Source organism: Telmatherina bonti (assembly GCF_933228915.1).
Source record: "Telmatherina bonti genome assembly, chromosome: 15".
In the NCBI taxonomy this organism is placed as follows: domain Eukaryota; kingdom Metazoa; phylum Chordata; class Actinopteri; order Atheriniformes; family Telmatherinidae; genus Telmatherina; species Telmatherina bonti.
Genome location: NC_136613.1, coordinates 28,085,421 through 28,100,420, shown reverse-complemented (window position 1 = coordinate 28,100,420; position 15,000 = coordinate 28,085,421). Strand labels below are relative to the sequence as shown.

The 15,000-nt window shown below is 42.2% G+C and overlaps 1 protein-coding gene across 2 annotated transcripts in view; it reads right to left on the bottom strand.

The window, feature by feature from the left end:
- LOC306766466 (neuropilin-2-like) overlaps positions 1-15,000 on the bottom strand; it is a 107,081-nt gene that overhangs the window by 51,259 nt on the left and 40,822 nt on the right. For both annotated transcript variants that reach the window (XM_079254239.1, XM_079254240.1), the window contains exon 7: positions 10,199-10,354. In XM_079254239.1, the coding sequence (XP_079110365.1) occupies positions 10,199-10,354 (156 nt within the window). The remainder of the gene's footprint in view (positions 1-10,198; positions 10,355-15,000) is intronic.

The following is a 15,000-nucleotide window of genomic DNA, read 5'->3' as shown; positions in this document are numbered from 1 at the left end:
CTTCATGTAAATATGAAGCAAAGAATGTTTCCTACCCCTTGTTGAATTTATGACATGAAGAGTTACGGTAGGTTGAATGCAAAAGGGGGTCCAACCCAGCAGTAGAAAGGTGGACCTGAGGTAGTGACCAGTATGTGTCGTCTTGTAAATGATATTATCAGGGAAATTGTAAAAGGCCAAATTCTTTTTATAAAAATCTGGCCAAGTTGACCTGCAGATTCATTTCTTAAGCAGAGGTCGAATCCTTGACATTTCAAACTGGAATCTCAATACAGAATCAAGTTCTGTATTTATAGATATTATTATATTTGAGCTATATCTGAAAAACCTTATGAGCAGAAATTCAGCAGCAACGGAACAGGAGCACATTTTTATACATTATTTTATTATTCTGTCAGGAGGTTTTTTTTGTTTTGTTTTGCGGTCCCTCTGCTGTTGTGTTTGGGAAATAAGTTTTATGTTTCGCTGTTGTGTTTGGAGAATTGGCTAATTTTTTTTGCTCTAAAACACATGAACAGCTTTACTGTTTGGAGCGTAAATTATTTAACATGTCGTCAGAATTCACGAATGTTGTGTTTCTGGTTTGACTTGTTTTTGAAATGTTGATGTTTCTGTGCATTTTTCCTATTTTTAATCTGATCTGGCTTTAATTATTTAGGTCTGTTTTGTGCAGTGCTGTGTTTTGAACCTCCGTTCAACTCAAAGAATATCTCCAAACTCAACAGCAAACGTCAAATCATTTGCATTTCTGAACTCCACAGGGGGAAGAGTTGGGAAAATAATGCGACCTTTCAGGAAATAGTTCAACATTTTGGGGAATACGGTTGCTTGGCTCGCTTTCCAAGCGTGACAAAGTAACATTAATATTCATTTCCACAGTTATAGCTCAGGACAACATGATTTCACATGGGTTTTAAATAACAACAGCAAAAGATTTCTTTTTTGAGTGATTACACACACCGAGAACTGTCAACGCACAGAATGAACACCGTGTCTGTTTGGCGAGGCAAGAATGAGTCTTACACACTTCCACACACACTCTGAGGGCATGCAGTATGCAATAAATCAGAGATGTAAGTACGTGGAGGAGAGTCTTCTCCTCAAGTCTTCCTGAATAAACCACACACACACACACATACACACAGGAAAACATCTTTAATCCTTCACGCACTGAGTGCAAAGATAAACACACTCTGTCACCCTTCGATGCACAAACACACACATACAATTTTTTGCACTAAATCCAGACACAGTGGCCTCTCACACACATACACAGTTAGTTTCTCCATCCTCACACATTGCCCTCAAATCCCCTGCACTTCTCACTATGCACACACACACACGAAATGATTTCCTGTGAAAACACACACAAATACAGATAAAAGGAAATTGAATGCAAGCGCACATGGCCAGAAGCACTCTTTTTGTCTCTTGACATCAAGACTTCATATCTCTGTCTATCTGAGAGTGTCATGTCTCTCCCTCTCTACCCGTCTCTCTCCAGCAGTCATCTCTGTTGAGCTCTCCGCAGGAAAACACAGCAGGGCTTCGGCTTTCCTCCCTATCGTTTCTCCCTTCCCCTGTCCTTCTCTTAGACGTCTCTATCTCCCTCTCTGCTTCGCTGCCATGATGATGTACTGCTGGAAATTTAGGAGGAAAAAAGGCAAAAAAAAAACATTCATTCTTCTTACAGAAACCTTTTTGTTTTGTTTTGTTACAATAGTGCTGATAAAACAAGCGAGTGTGTTTATTACAGAAAGCAGTGAGCCTTACTTAACAGAGCCAAAAGGCCTTGCAATTACTTGCTTGGATACACATTTATAGGTGTTTTGTTTTAGCTGTGTGTGAGTCGATGCGTCCGTCTTTGTGTGTAAATTCATTATTTTCCTCCTGTTCTCAATCCATTAAACAGCAAAACCCATCAGAGGTGACAAAATATGGATGAAGGGGGTCTCTGACTTGCAGGAACAGCAGCAAACCTCATGGCCAGCTGGGAATTAAACCATGACCCGGTGGGTGAGTCGGCCCTCTGTGACCTCACGTCCCTACAAAGGCCTTCGCACTTGAAACCGTGACCACCTAAATGATGGAAAAATGCCTGAAGGCCATACAAGAATTAATAGGATTGTGGCAGATGACTGTAATCACAAGAGTGTGTGTGTGTTAGTGTGTTCTAACATGTAATTATAAGATCTTACTCGGAGGATTTGGGGGCTGGCGGGTGCTTTCTGATTTCCCTCGGTGCTGACTGGAACATTTCTTCAGCATATACATGCACACATCTGTAGCCGTGCATGTACTGTACTGAGTCTTTACGCACACACACGGTTTTTTTTTTCTTTTTTTGTCCGTCCGTGTTCAGGGTCACCAAACGGAGCTGAAATTCTCGCTGCTGCTCGATGCACTGGTACCCTTTCACCACAAGCAAAATAACCCCAAACAGACCATGACACATGAAAGGAGGCCCTGAAACAGGAGTGTTTATCATAGCTCGCCTTCTACAGCAAAGTGACCACATGAGTGGCTCAAGCTTAGATTATGTTGTATGTTGCATCTTTTATTCCAACTTTCCATAACCGGCTGTGCGTCGCTCATGAAATGCAAAACAGTGCAGCAAACCGAGCGAGCCAGACCAAGATGGTCATATGTAAAACCTTTGTGACGTTACAGTGAACCTCTGCCACGGCCTTTCTTTGTGGAGTCTGCATGTTCACCTTAATCCCTGTTTATGTGACTAATGACTACATTGGCCTTAGGTACAAGAGTGTGAAAGCACAACTGCCTGTGTTTATATTTACACCACAGATGGTTTTTTTGTAACAACCAATCTTGTTTAAAAATATATTGTTTTGTTAATTTTAACGTGTCCTGTCCAGCATCATGACAGCAGAACGCCGTGCCTTGCTGAACACGTTTACTCCACAAAGAGGAGTGTTTCGGATGTGGGGACCCTCGTTGATTCTTACGTTTTTTTCATTTATTGTATTATGTTGCCTTTACTGGTTATAACGGCTGGACTGGACCCGGAAGAAAGAGAGATATTGTTTAATATATTTTGAGATTGCCTCGAAGTGGCAGCAAAATATAATAAAATCTAGACATGTGTTTGTAAAAGACCAGTGTAGAAAAGTTGCACAAACATAAGCTTAAGTCCCTCAGACTTTACTGTGGACAATATATCAATCAGGGCAGACACAAATTTACAGTAACAGCTGCTCAGATGGCTGCACGGTGGCGCAGTGGTTAGCACTGTGGCCTCACAGCAAGAAGGTCGCTGGTTTGATCCTTGGCTGGTTTGGTCAGTGGCCTTTCTGTGTGGAGTTTGCATGTTCTCCCCGTGTATGCGTGGGTTCTCTCTGGGTACTCCAGCTTCCTCCCACCATCCAAAGACATGCATGATAGGTTAATTGGTCACTCTAAATTGCCCCTAGGAGTGAGTGTGAGCGTGAGTGTGGTTGTTTGTCTCTCTGTGTGTGGCCCTGCGATGGACTGGCGAGCTGTCCAGGGTGTACCCTGCCTGCCGCCCAAAGCCAGCTGGGATAGGCTCCAGCTTCCCTGCGACCCTGAATTGGAATAAGCGGTTCAGAAAATGAATGAATGAGCTGCTCAGGTGACACACCAAACATTTTGTGCCAGACGCATCAAAGAAAGTGGAAACTTAGTTTTAAGCAAATCGCTACGGTAACGCCATGTTGTCAACGTGGCCTGCCTGCCAACCAGACTGTGGCTCCGGCTTAACAATCCCTACTCACCGTCATGATGTGTTTAATGCATATGTTGATTTCCACCACACGGTGATGATCTTTATTAAATGTTTAATTTTCTACACAGTCCAAAGGTCATATTCTACACCGCTGTATGAGTTCATTAATGAGTAACCATTAGAGCAGTTTGTTCAGCTAATTAGCTGCATAATACTCTCCTCATTTGCAGGCTGGCAAAAATAATGTGAGAGTTTTTGTGCCACAGAGAAGTTAACCTGTGATTTTTAGACTGGGAACAGTAAAGCAGTGGACATGTTTATGCATGCAGAGAAACAAACATTATTCCTGGGACAGCTCTCAGGTCATGGCTCTGCAGGAAGGCTCCACAGAGAGGTGGTTTAAGGGGAGGTGTAGCATCCCTGGCGTCCTCAGCTCTTAAACTTGCCGTTGACAGCGTCTATCCATGCAGAGGCCTAAATTACAATCAGCTAATGGAGTACACCTGCAGCCCAGCTCAGGTTAGATGTGGGTGTTTCTGTCGGTCTGTGTGCATTTGTTAATGGGTGGATGTTTTCAGCAGTGTTCAGAGACAAGGGAAGCTGACACCAGGTTGAACAGATGCTTTCTTACAATTCCCTCCACGCACACACACACACACACACACACACACACACACACACACACACACACACACACACACACTGATGCTCAGACTTACTAAAAAAACAAACAAAAGTGTCGCTCTTCTAAATACTGCACATCTACTTGTCTCTGAGGAGGTTTAAAGTTAGCAAATGGGAGGTGAATACCGTTTTCTCTCCGACTTTTACACACCTGCACAAGTGAAAAACGACGGAGCGGATGTGTTTTTGCAGGTGCAGGCTGTCTGATTGTTGTTTGTAGGCAAAAGGCAACAAATCAGATCAAGTGTATAACTGCAGGATAATCTAATGCAGGATATTTCCTCCTCACGGGATAGAACAGCTGTGTGTGTGTGTGTGTGTGTGTGTGTGTGTGTGTGTGTGTGTGCGCGGTTGCGTTGTCAGCCTGCAGGGTCATAGTCAGTCAGAGGAGACCAGCGCAGACGTGTTAAATTATGCAAATGTCCACGCAGAGTGTGCTTGGTGTGTGTGTGTGTGTGTGTGTGTGTGTGTGAGTGTGAGTGTGTGTGAGGGCAGCAAGTTATAAAATAGTAAAACTGACGCCACCACCTCTCACTGTCTCTTTTCATTTCATCACTCTGGGACAAAAACACAGCGGGACAAGGAAGGTAAGAAGTGAATCCTCGCGTGTGTAAGGGGGTGTGTTAGTACAACACATACCTCAAAGCTAAAATGACACATGGCACCTTTATTACGCCCCTTTGTCTCAATTCTAGCTTTCTTTTTCAGCTTTTCTGTCTTCATTTGTCACAAACTCGATTCTCCCCTTCTCCTTTGACCTCACCCTCCCTGCTTTCTTTCCCTCACCTCCCAGCCTTCCTCCCCTCCATTCTGCTGTTTTATTTTCTTTCCCCCCTCCTGACATCTTTCCAGGCTCTGTTGCTGAGATCTCTGATCTATCCGGAGGGATTTGTGGTCAACACCCTTTCCTGCTAGTCTCATTATTCCCTCTCTCCTACTTGCCTCAATCCATCCATCCATCCCTCTTTCTTATGCTCCGCGATTCCCCGGTGAGCACTCCTTCCCCGTCAGCCGCTTTCCTACTCTAACTTCTTCCCTTATGAACCTTGCTTTCCTCCCTCTGGTTTCCATCTGTCCTTCCTCCATCTGCAACGTTTTGTTTCTCCTCACAATCAGCTCAGCGCGGGACTACTTAACCTATTGCTTCCCCCCCCTTCCTTTGCAAATTTACTAAACTTTTCTGTATGTTCCTCTCAGCAAGATACAGTAACACTCCCTCCCTCCATGAATTCCCTTCTTCCATCCATCTTTGCCTGCATAGATTGGAATGGGAATAGGAGGTTTTGTTCCTGGCAGAGGTCCAGTGCTGCGCTGACCACAGACCAGTCTGCAACAATTCGGGGGACTTTATAGTGACATTTGTACCAAATCATGCTCAGATAAAACTTTCCAGTCGGTTTTAAACTAGTCAAGACTTAGAATGAAAGTGAGTCAACATAATTTCCCAACTTGAGACCTTGGGTCACTGAAAATCAATACTTTTCCCTCACCAGGGTTGCTCAACCTCCTACATGACCCACGGGCATGTAGGAGGATTTGTTCCAAATCCTTCACTACTTCAAGTTGTTCAGATATCATCACTGTTTTGTTTTTTCTCTCTTTCTGCAAAATACAGCTTCACATGAGCCGTCAAGAGATCTGACAATGACTCTGCAGTTAAGACGGGTACAAAGAGAACCGGAACCGCCTCTGATTCACTAGAAATATTGTTGGATTTGCATGAGTGTATTTGCCCATCTGTCTGATTCACTCTTCTGTTTCTCTGGCAGTATATCTGTCAGAGCTTTCTGAGCAAATTACGTTTGCAAACTCCTTTCTGCCTATAAAGTCTCTGCTAGTTAATACATATTCCATATGTTCCATCTGGTTCACAACAGGCCTTTAATGACATTATCAAATACATTACAGATCACACAAATCATTGTGATGCTGTGTGACAGCAGTACCACCCATATGAGCTGGCTCCCAGATGTTTTAGGAGCCTGCTTGCATGTGTGTGTGAGCGTGTGTACATGGTTGCTGCTTCAGTGAGAGCTACTCATATGAGACAAACGTTAAGATGCAGTAAGAAAGAAGTTGCAAACATGCATCTGTCTATAAGCACTCAAGTCGTTGCATTTATCGTACAAGAGGCATGGTGTGTTTTTTCTCACATCCAGTATGATGCCTTCTCCATCTGTCTATGTGGCTCCAATTAATTTCTGTTCTCCCTTAATGGCTCTTGCTCTTAAAAAACTAATTCAATCGTTCTTCCAGATTAAAACACACACACACACACACACAGTGGTAAGCACAAAAAAAAATCATTTGTTTAAGCAGCATAAACGTGTCATGATGTTCATGATGACTTTCTCTGAGTCATAAGGGGGGAATAAACAATGGAGTGCTGAGGGAGGGCGTATGGAAGAGATTGGAAAAAGTGGAAGGAGGTGCAGATGCAGATGTTGAGTGTGTGAATGACAAGACAAGAAAGGAGAAAGTGATGACTGAGGGGATTTTAGGGAGAAGTGAGGAAACGAACGAAAATGTCAGTGAAGATCCTTGGTGGAATGTTTGGTTAAAAAAGGTTCAGTCGGTGTTAAAAACACAAACGCTGAGTAATTTATTCCATAAAAACACACACTCATTCATGGATGATGACAGAAACATTCAGTAAAGTAAGGCTGATGTGGACTGGCTGTCCGAAGAGTGTCAGCTGAGAAAGGACACCGTGGTAGCCTACACACTCACACCATTGTTTCACTATCAGAAAAAGAAGCAACACACACTAACAACACACTAACTCTACTTCTAATGGGGAAACAATAGCACAAAGACCACCCCATAATCATAATATACTACAGTATATTTGCATACACATAATTTAACAATGAGACAGAGAAGCAGATTAACTGAAGTGATCCTGATCTGAACCGTCAGATTACTGCACAGACTGACACACCAGGGAGTCAAATGGGCCCAGAGGACTCTTACCAGTTGGTTTGAGTGTGTCTGTGTGAGTGCATGCGTATCCAGCCAGAAGCTGCTGCCGATTTATTCCATCCTCCTCAAACACACAAATTTACATGCTGACACACCCCTCTCGGTGTTCAGCTCGAGGCAGCTTTCCAGGGTTATGTGGGAATCAACGGGGATTATGGGTAGTGACACCAGCAACTAATCTGAAAACACTGGTCATTAATCTGTTTTGCATATTGGATTTTTATTGTTTCATACTGCATGCCAATGTCAACACGCTATGAAACTGGGCTGCAGTTGCTGCAGAATCTGGATAAACAGGATTAAATGCAAAAATGGACAAATGTGCAGTTTCACTTTCTGTTAATCACAATTCCCCCATCCTCCATTAAATACTGAAACATTCCTGCATATGGCATTGTTCAAAATGGCATATTTATTCATAGTCTTCCGCAAACATAACCAAAAAGTCCTGCTGCCAAAAAAAGGTTGAGTTAAGTGAAACAGTTTTAAATGCATTGTTTGTAAGTATTTCCTTTGAAAAGACACAAAATCCTTTTAACCATGAGATCCAAGTTCAACACCCAGATACTTCCTTTACTTCCTGCTTTTATTTGGTCAATAGCACAACAACATTTCATAAAAACATTATTTCACTTCCTTGTGGGGACTGGGCAACATTACTCAGAGGTAGAAAACAATAATCATAGTTTAGACTGAAATGCTCTTTTTACAATCCTCAGTGGACACCATTTTGCCTTCGTTATGAGGACTGTCAGCCAGCTCAGGCTTGGTTAAAGCCTGTTCCATCCTCCACGAGACGCAAGAACTGAGTTCTTGCTCTCGAGGCTGCAAGAACAATAAAAAACGTCTTGTTTGTCAGGTCCATACATCCTCCAGGAGAAGCAGGTCTGCAGCGGGGAGGGGTCACTGATGGGGGGGTGGGGGGATGTCTGCTTTATGTGCAATGAACCCGGTTGTTACCTCCACCAGGTCATGTTTTTCCCGGCGTCTTTTTGGTCAAGATAACTTAAAAGGTTACGGACGGATTTTTATAAAAATTTCAAGAGTTGTTGCAAATGTAAAAATGAAAATCGGATTAAATGTTGGTGGTGATCCGGATCACCGTTTGGATCCAGGAATGTTTTTCATGGATTCTTTAACATTGTGCTTGGCGGAGGTTTCCGCTCTCTGTGTGCTTTTCTAGTTTCATATTTAACGAGCAACGGTAGTGCACGCGGCAGGGCAGGTCGTGCACGCGGCAGGGCGGGTCGTGCACGCGGCAGGGCGGGTCGTGCACGCGGCAGGGCGGGTCGTGCACGCGGCAGGGCGGGTCGTGCACGCGGCAGGGCGGGTCGTGCACGCGGCAGGGCAGGTCGTGCACGCGGCTGGGTCATAGTGTTTTAATGCCACATGTAAAAATGTTCGTACTTTCTCACCACCTCGATAAGCTGTTTTATCAAAACAATCCGTTTTACCTGCAACAGCAAACACACGGAAGCAGCCACTCCGCTTCATGCTTTCTCCGTGTTAACCACGCCCACCTCACATGTCCGACCAATCACACGATACTTCTCGCAGCCCTGCAAGAAAAAAGTTCTGCCAGCCCGGTGTGTGGAGAACTGTCTTCAAATGCGTCCGCAAGAACAAAATGACGTCATTTTCTTCTCTGAGCTTCGAGAAAAAGAAAAAAGTTCTCGCTTCTCGTGGAGGATGTAACAGGCTTAACAAGCTTTAGGGAATGGCATCACTTTCACAGGGTTAGAAATCAAAGCTGCTTTATTAGAATTGCTAAATATTACAGGACAAAATATGTGTTCCTTTTTCTATGCCTCCATCACCTCAATGAATGCTACTTTCACACTCTACTTGCAGATGCTCTCATACTTTTAAGCATGATTATAAGTCACTAATGTCTAAATAAACAATGAATCATTGGGTCATTTTTGGCAAAATGGTTTCATAATAGTTATCAACTTAGCATGACCGCTGAGTTTCTGTAAATATGACTTTATATTCCCTGTCACTGACTCTTTCCTCATTTACTCCCTTGTTCTCCATTCTGTTTTATTTATATGTCACTTCTCTGAAACTAAGCCTTCGCCACACATCTTATGGGATCTGTTGTCTGCAAAAGAACCCCAGAAAGTTATACGGGATGTCCTGTTTCGCCTCTCAGAGCGCAATGCCTGCGTCTGTGAGCGTGTGCATGCATTAGTGTTCATTAAGGAAAAAGGGTTTATAGCGCATAGCTAGACGTGGCGCTAGACCACAGGACAAACATGTGTGACCACAGTGCAGGGGGAGAAGTGCTGTGATGGAAAAACCAGCCACAACCACTGGAATGCTCCTCTACAGTACTTTAATTGCTCTTTTAACCATTAAGGCTCTCAGTACTGTCTGCTACGTTTCTACCTGGAACCCCCTTCCCAGCATGCTGACTGCAGCATGCTAACGGACATATCGTGCCTTCACACCTCTGAGATTTGCTCATTCAGGTCAGCCTTCTGCAGAACTCTGACCAGAAACTAACAAAAAGCAGATGTGATCTAAAAAGCAGAAAATGAAACATAAATTGAAGTCCATGTGATGATGTAAGGTGTTACTTAGACCTTGAAGATATGTTTTCATTCAGGCTTGGCTGTAAACCCTTAATCCGAGCCCACTTAATGGCAGCCGATCAGCTGTAATTGCAGACACTGGTTAGATTTTGGGTTTGTGGTCAACTCTGACTGCATGTATCCTGTTTCATATGTTTCTCCACCTTTTCCATATGAATGAATGTGTGTAACCATCAGTTCTTCTAGTGTTCCTGACTGTTCTCCAGTTCAGACCATGTGTTTTTGTACCCACCTTGTGGTTCTTGCCGTGTCTGTAGACCATCCAGTCCTCTCCATTTGTGCTGACCTCCAGCTTGAAGGTGGTAACATAGTAAGTCCTCTGAGTTTCCTTTGAGATGGCCCCCTGGGTGGCGATGCCTGTAATCACCTTTAGAGTGTGCAGGTCCACCTGTTGGGAAGCAGATGTGTTGATATATTTTAATATGACCCAACAATAGCTATGTATAACAAAATAACAGCTAAATGAATACAAAGAAAACCAAAATCTATATAAAGAGGATGCATATGAATTTCTAAACTAAGTTCAAATTATTCTAAACCTGTTCAATAAACCTGAGAAAACTTGTTACTGAAAGACAAATATAGAACCAATCAAACAAGTGATCACACTTTCCTGTTTAATGTATGGAAAATGGTGTCCAAGCGTTTGACTGGTACTGTATATTCACATAAATATACACCTTGAGTTATCATTATCTGAGTTAGACTTACCTCTCCAGAGGTAAGTCTACTTCCCTCTCCTCTTCATGTTCTTTCCTCTCCGATTCCTCTCCTGGCAGATCGATAGTAATGACTTGGGGCTCATTTTAATTTCCTCTCATACAATAACAATAATCACCTCCCCATCCTGACTGTGGATGTGGCGCTACGTGTCTGGCATGCTGCTGGTGGACACGGATACCAGTGTGCAGGATGCAGAAAGCCTGTAGAAAGGCTGTTTCAGGTCCATCCAGATGTGTTGGGAGGATTATGACCAAGACTTTGACTTTAAATGCCAATAACCATTCCTCTGTTAACAATTTTTGGCCTATAATCCGAACCATAAAACTACCTCTGCCATTTTTTGGAGGTGAAGTAGCGTTCTCATGCTAAAATGAAAAGTTTTCACTTCTAATTTGGTCTCATCATCTACAAAACATGTTTCCAATGGTGCAGTAACCATGTGATCTTCAGCAAACTGCAGACAAGCAGCAATATTGTCATGTACAACATTGTTGTTCCGTAGTTGTCCTTGTGCTGAACTCATGAACATTATTATCAGCTAATGTGAGAGAGTTCCCTCGGAGTCCTTTCAGAGCAGTCAGTGTATCACATGACCTCTTTTTGGGGGGTAACAATTGACTTGAATTTCCTCCATTTGTACACATCCTGTCTGATTTTGGATTGTTGGATTCCAAAAGTTTACTAAACCATTTGACCTAAAAAGAAACCATTTCTCAGAGGTCCTCATCTTTCAGCCGTAACAACTGCAATCAGAAGACTTTGATAATTAACAACTCCTTTGCTAAAACAATAGCTCATATTCTTTTATCTATCTCAATCACTGAAACACAAATAGAGAGCAGGAGATGAGAAAGGTTCTACTTTAGGTCATGACATTTATTTTTCTACATTGGAGCTGCTGAAACCCGCAGATTAATCGGAGTGTGCTGCGTGAGTGTGTGCTGTATGTCCCACTGGGGTATAGTACAAAACACCGGGGGAGGTAAAATGCTGTGTTTGTTATCCGTCACAGAGACAGGTGTTTTAGATTACTTCCAACACACACTCACACACACATAAGCGTGCCTGCACTGGTAGAGCAAGAACGAGATCCACCAAGACAACTAATCGATTGTCCGAAGCTGATGAGAAGAACTGATGAGAAGAGATGAGATGGAGGAGTAAAGAAAGAGGTGGCGAGAGAGAGAAAAAGAAAGGAAAGGAAGAAGGTGAAGAACAAATGAAAGAGAGGAAGAGAAAGATGCTAAGTGAGCCTTTCCAGGGAAGGTTTCTCATCAATCACAGAGCTGTTAGAATAACAGAGCCACCAGAGCCTGAATCATCAATCTGCACCACACTGCACTGGAACGGGCCACCGTAGAATGGAACAGACTAGAATAGACTAGACTAGACTAGACTGGACTAGAATAGAATGGACTAGACTAGATAGACTAGAATAGACTAGAATAGAATAGAATAGAAAAATAGAGTAGAATAGAATAGAATAGAATAGAATAGAATAGAATAGAATAGAAAAACAGACTAGACCAGACCAGACCAGACTAGACTAGAATAGAATAGACTAGATAGACTAGACTAGAATAGAATAGACTAGATAGACCGGACTAGACTAAAATAGAAAAATAGACTAGAATACACTAGACTAGACTAAAATAGAAAAATAGACTACATAGACTAGACTAAAATAGAAAAATAGACTAGATAGACTAGACTAGAATAAAATAGACTAGATAGACTAGACTGGAATAAAATAAACTATATAGACTAGACTAGAATAAAATAGATTAGATAGACTAGATTAAATTAACTAGATAGACTAGAATAAATAGATTAGATAGACTAGAATAAAATAGACTAGATAGACTAGAATAAAAATAGACTAGATAGACTAGAATAAAATAGACTAGACAGACTAGACTAGAATAAAATAAACTAGACAGACTAGACTAGAAGAAAATAGACTAGATAGACTAGACTAGAAGAAAATAGACTAGATAGACTAGACTAGAATAAAATAGACTAGACAGACTAGAATAAAATAGACTAGACAGACTAGAATAAAATAAACTAGACAGACTAGAATAAAATAGACTAGATAGACTAGAATAAAATAGACTAGATAGACCAGACTAAAATAGACTAGATAGACCAAATTAGACTAAAATAGAAAAATAGACCAGACCAGACTAAAATAGACAAATAGACCAGACCAGACTAAAATAGAAAAATAGACCAGACCAGACTAAAATAGAAAAATAGACCAGACCAGACTAAAATAGACAAATAGACCAGACCAGACTAAAATAGAAAAATAGACCAGACTAGACTAAAATAGAAAATAGACCAAACTAGACTAAAATAGACAAATAGACCAGACCAGACTCAAACAGAAAAATAGACTAAACTAGACTAAAATAGAAAAATAGACTAAACTAGACTAAAATAGAAAAATAGACTAAACTAGACTAAAATAGACAAATAGACCAGACCAGACTAAAATAGAAAAATAGACCAGACCAGACCAGAATAGACTAGACTAGACTAGACTAGACCAGACCAGACCAGACCAGAATAGAATAGAATAGAATAGAATAGAGTAACTATGGAAGGTAAGTAAGAAAACCTATAATGAGAGATTTACACCACACACGTGATCCTTGAGTTACTGTGGCAAAGCATACATGGCTGACCTGAAAAGGCAAAATGCAGCACACACACACACACACACACACACACACACACACACACTGCAACACAACACATGCACATGCTAAGTCATAGGACACCACATGGTGCAAGATGCAACAAGGAGAGGCATGATGGCATTTATGACAGCTGCTTGTCAAGACAGAAGCTATTGCATGCACACACACAGACACACATAGACACACAGACACACACACAGACACACACACACACACACACCATTGGCTCGCGCTTTCTGCTAGGTGTTAACGCAATGAAACAGCTGAGAGTCTCTGTGGAACACAACAACTCAAGCACAACACCAGAGAAGCAGCACGAGAGAGATCCGGGCTGCTTTTCCAGCCAACTGTGATGCCTAATTTCATCCAAATATCACAGACAATAGAAAGGAAATTGGGGTCTTTCCCTGAGTTAAGAAGATTATTTTAATCTGAACACAGAAAGCGCCTCTCAACAGATTTTTGGTAAATGCACTGATAAGAAGAACAGTTTTTATGTCAGCTACTTGTGTGTGCGTGGGCTGGAGGGATTGAGTCGTCTGCTGGACGAGGCGAGTCAGAGAGGCCATGTGAGGCTGACAGGACCTTGGCCTCCTGCTGCGTCTTGGACACAGTCACTTCCTCTGTTTTCTCTGGCAACAAAAAATTTCAAACTACTGCCTCTAGTTCACGTCTATATATGAAAATGTGTGATTGAGTCATTGGTCCTGGAGGATGAGCCTTTACGTACGTTCGTAAATGAACATGAGACGTCGGAGAAGCTGCATATAGCAAGACGGTCGGATTACATCTGCGCTGGCAGCCAAAACAACTTGCACACTAGCTATTACCTTAAAAAAATGTATAAAGCTTTGCCAAGGTGTTGTTAAGTAAAGCCTTTTAAGTGGACGGTTGACTTTAGTCTCTCATAGTGAGCTCAGATCTTGGAAGCTTGCGTTTTGCAGTGCGATTATGTATCTGGCAGCTGGCAGCTGGAACAGTCAGCAAACTGCACAGGACAGTGGAGGTCAGTGGTTTTCAGCTTGAGGTGAGGCGTGCTGCAGAGGGCATGCTGCATAAGTGTAAGGACAACTAAAAGATCTGCTTAGTCTCACAAATGATGAAATCAATGTGCTTTTTTTTAACTACTACTGTAAATCATATCCTTTGAAAAAGAACAAACTCCAGGCATTGCTTCAAAGGTCACAAGGTCAAAAGGTCAATTATATGTTCAAGTAGAGCTGCTGGCTCCTTGAAATCCCTTTAAAATCTGAAAAGCATGCATTCAAATGAGTGGTAAAGAGTTTACAATTTTTATCAGCCCTCGAAGTACCGCCCAAGACAAACCCGATCCTTGTTAAGCTCACCAGACCTGAACAAAAGGCAAAAGACCTGAAGGTTGGCTTTGTGAACTCACACAAGGTGACAACCAACATGATAATCTGCTGTTTGTGTGTCCCCAGCTGGACAGATTGAACCTTTACCTTCGCTCTTCAGCCACACGGCTTCATAAGTCAAGCTTATCTCATGGATGGCACAAAGTTGGCACCGTGATGGAATACAGGAAACAATACTTCACCCAGGCTGCTAAACCTTGATAGCACCACACCTCCCACTCGCTATCCCT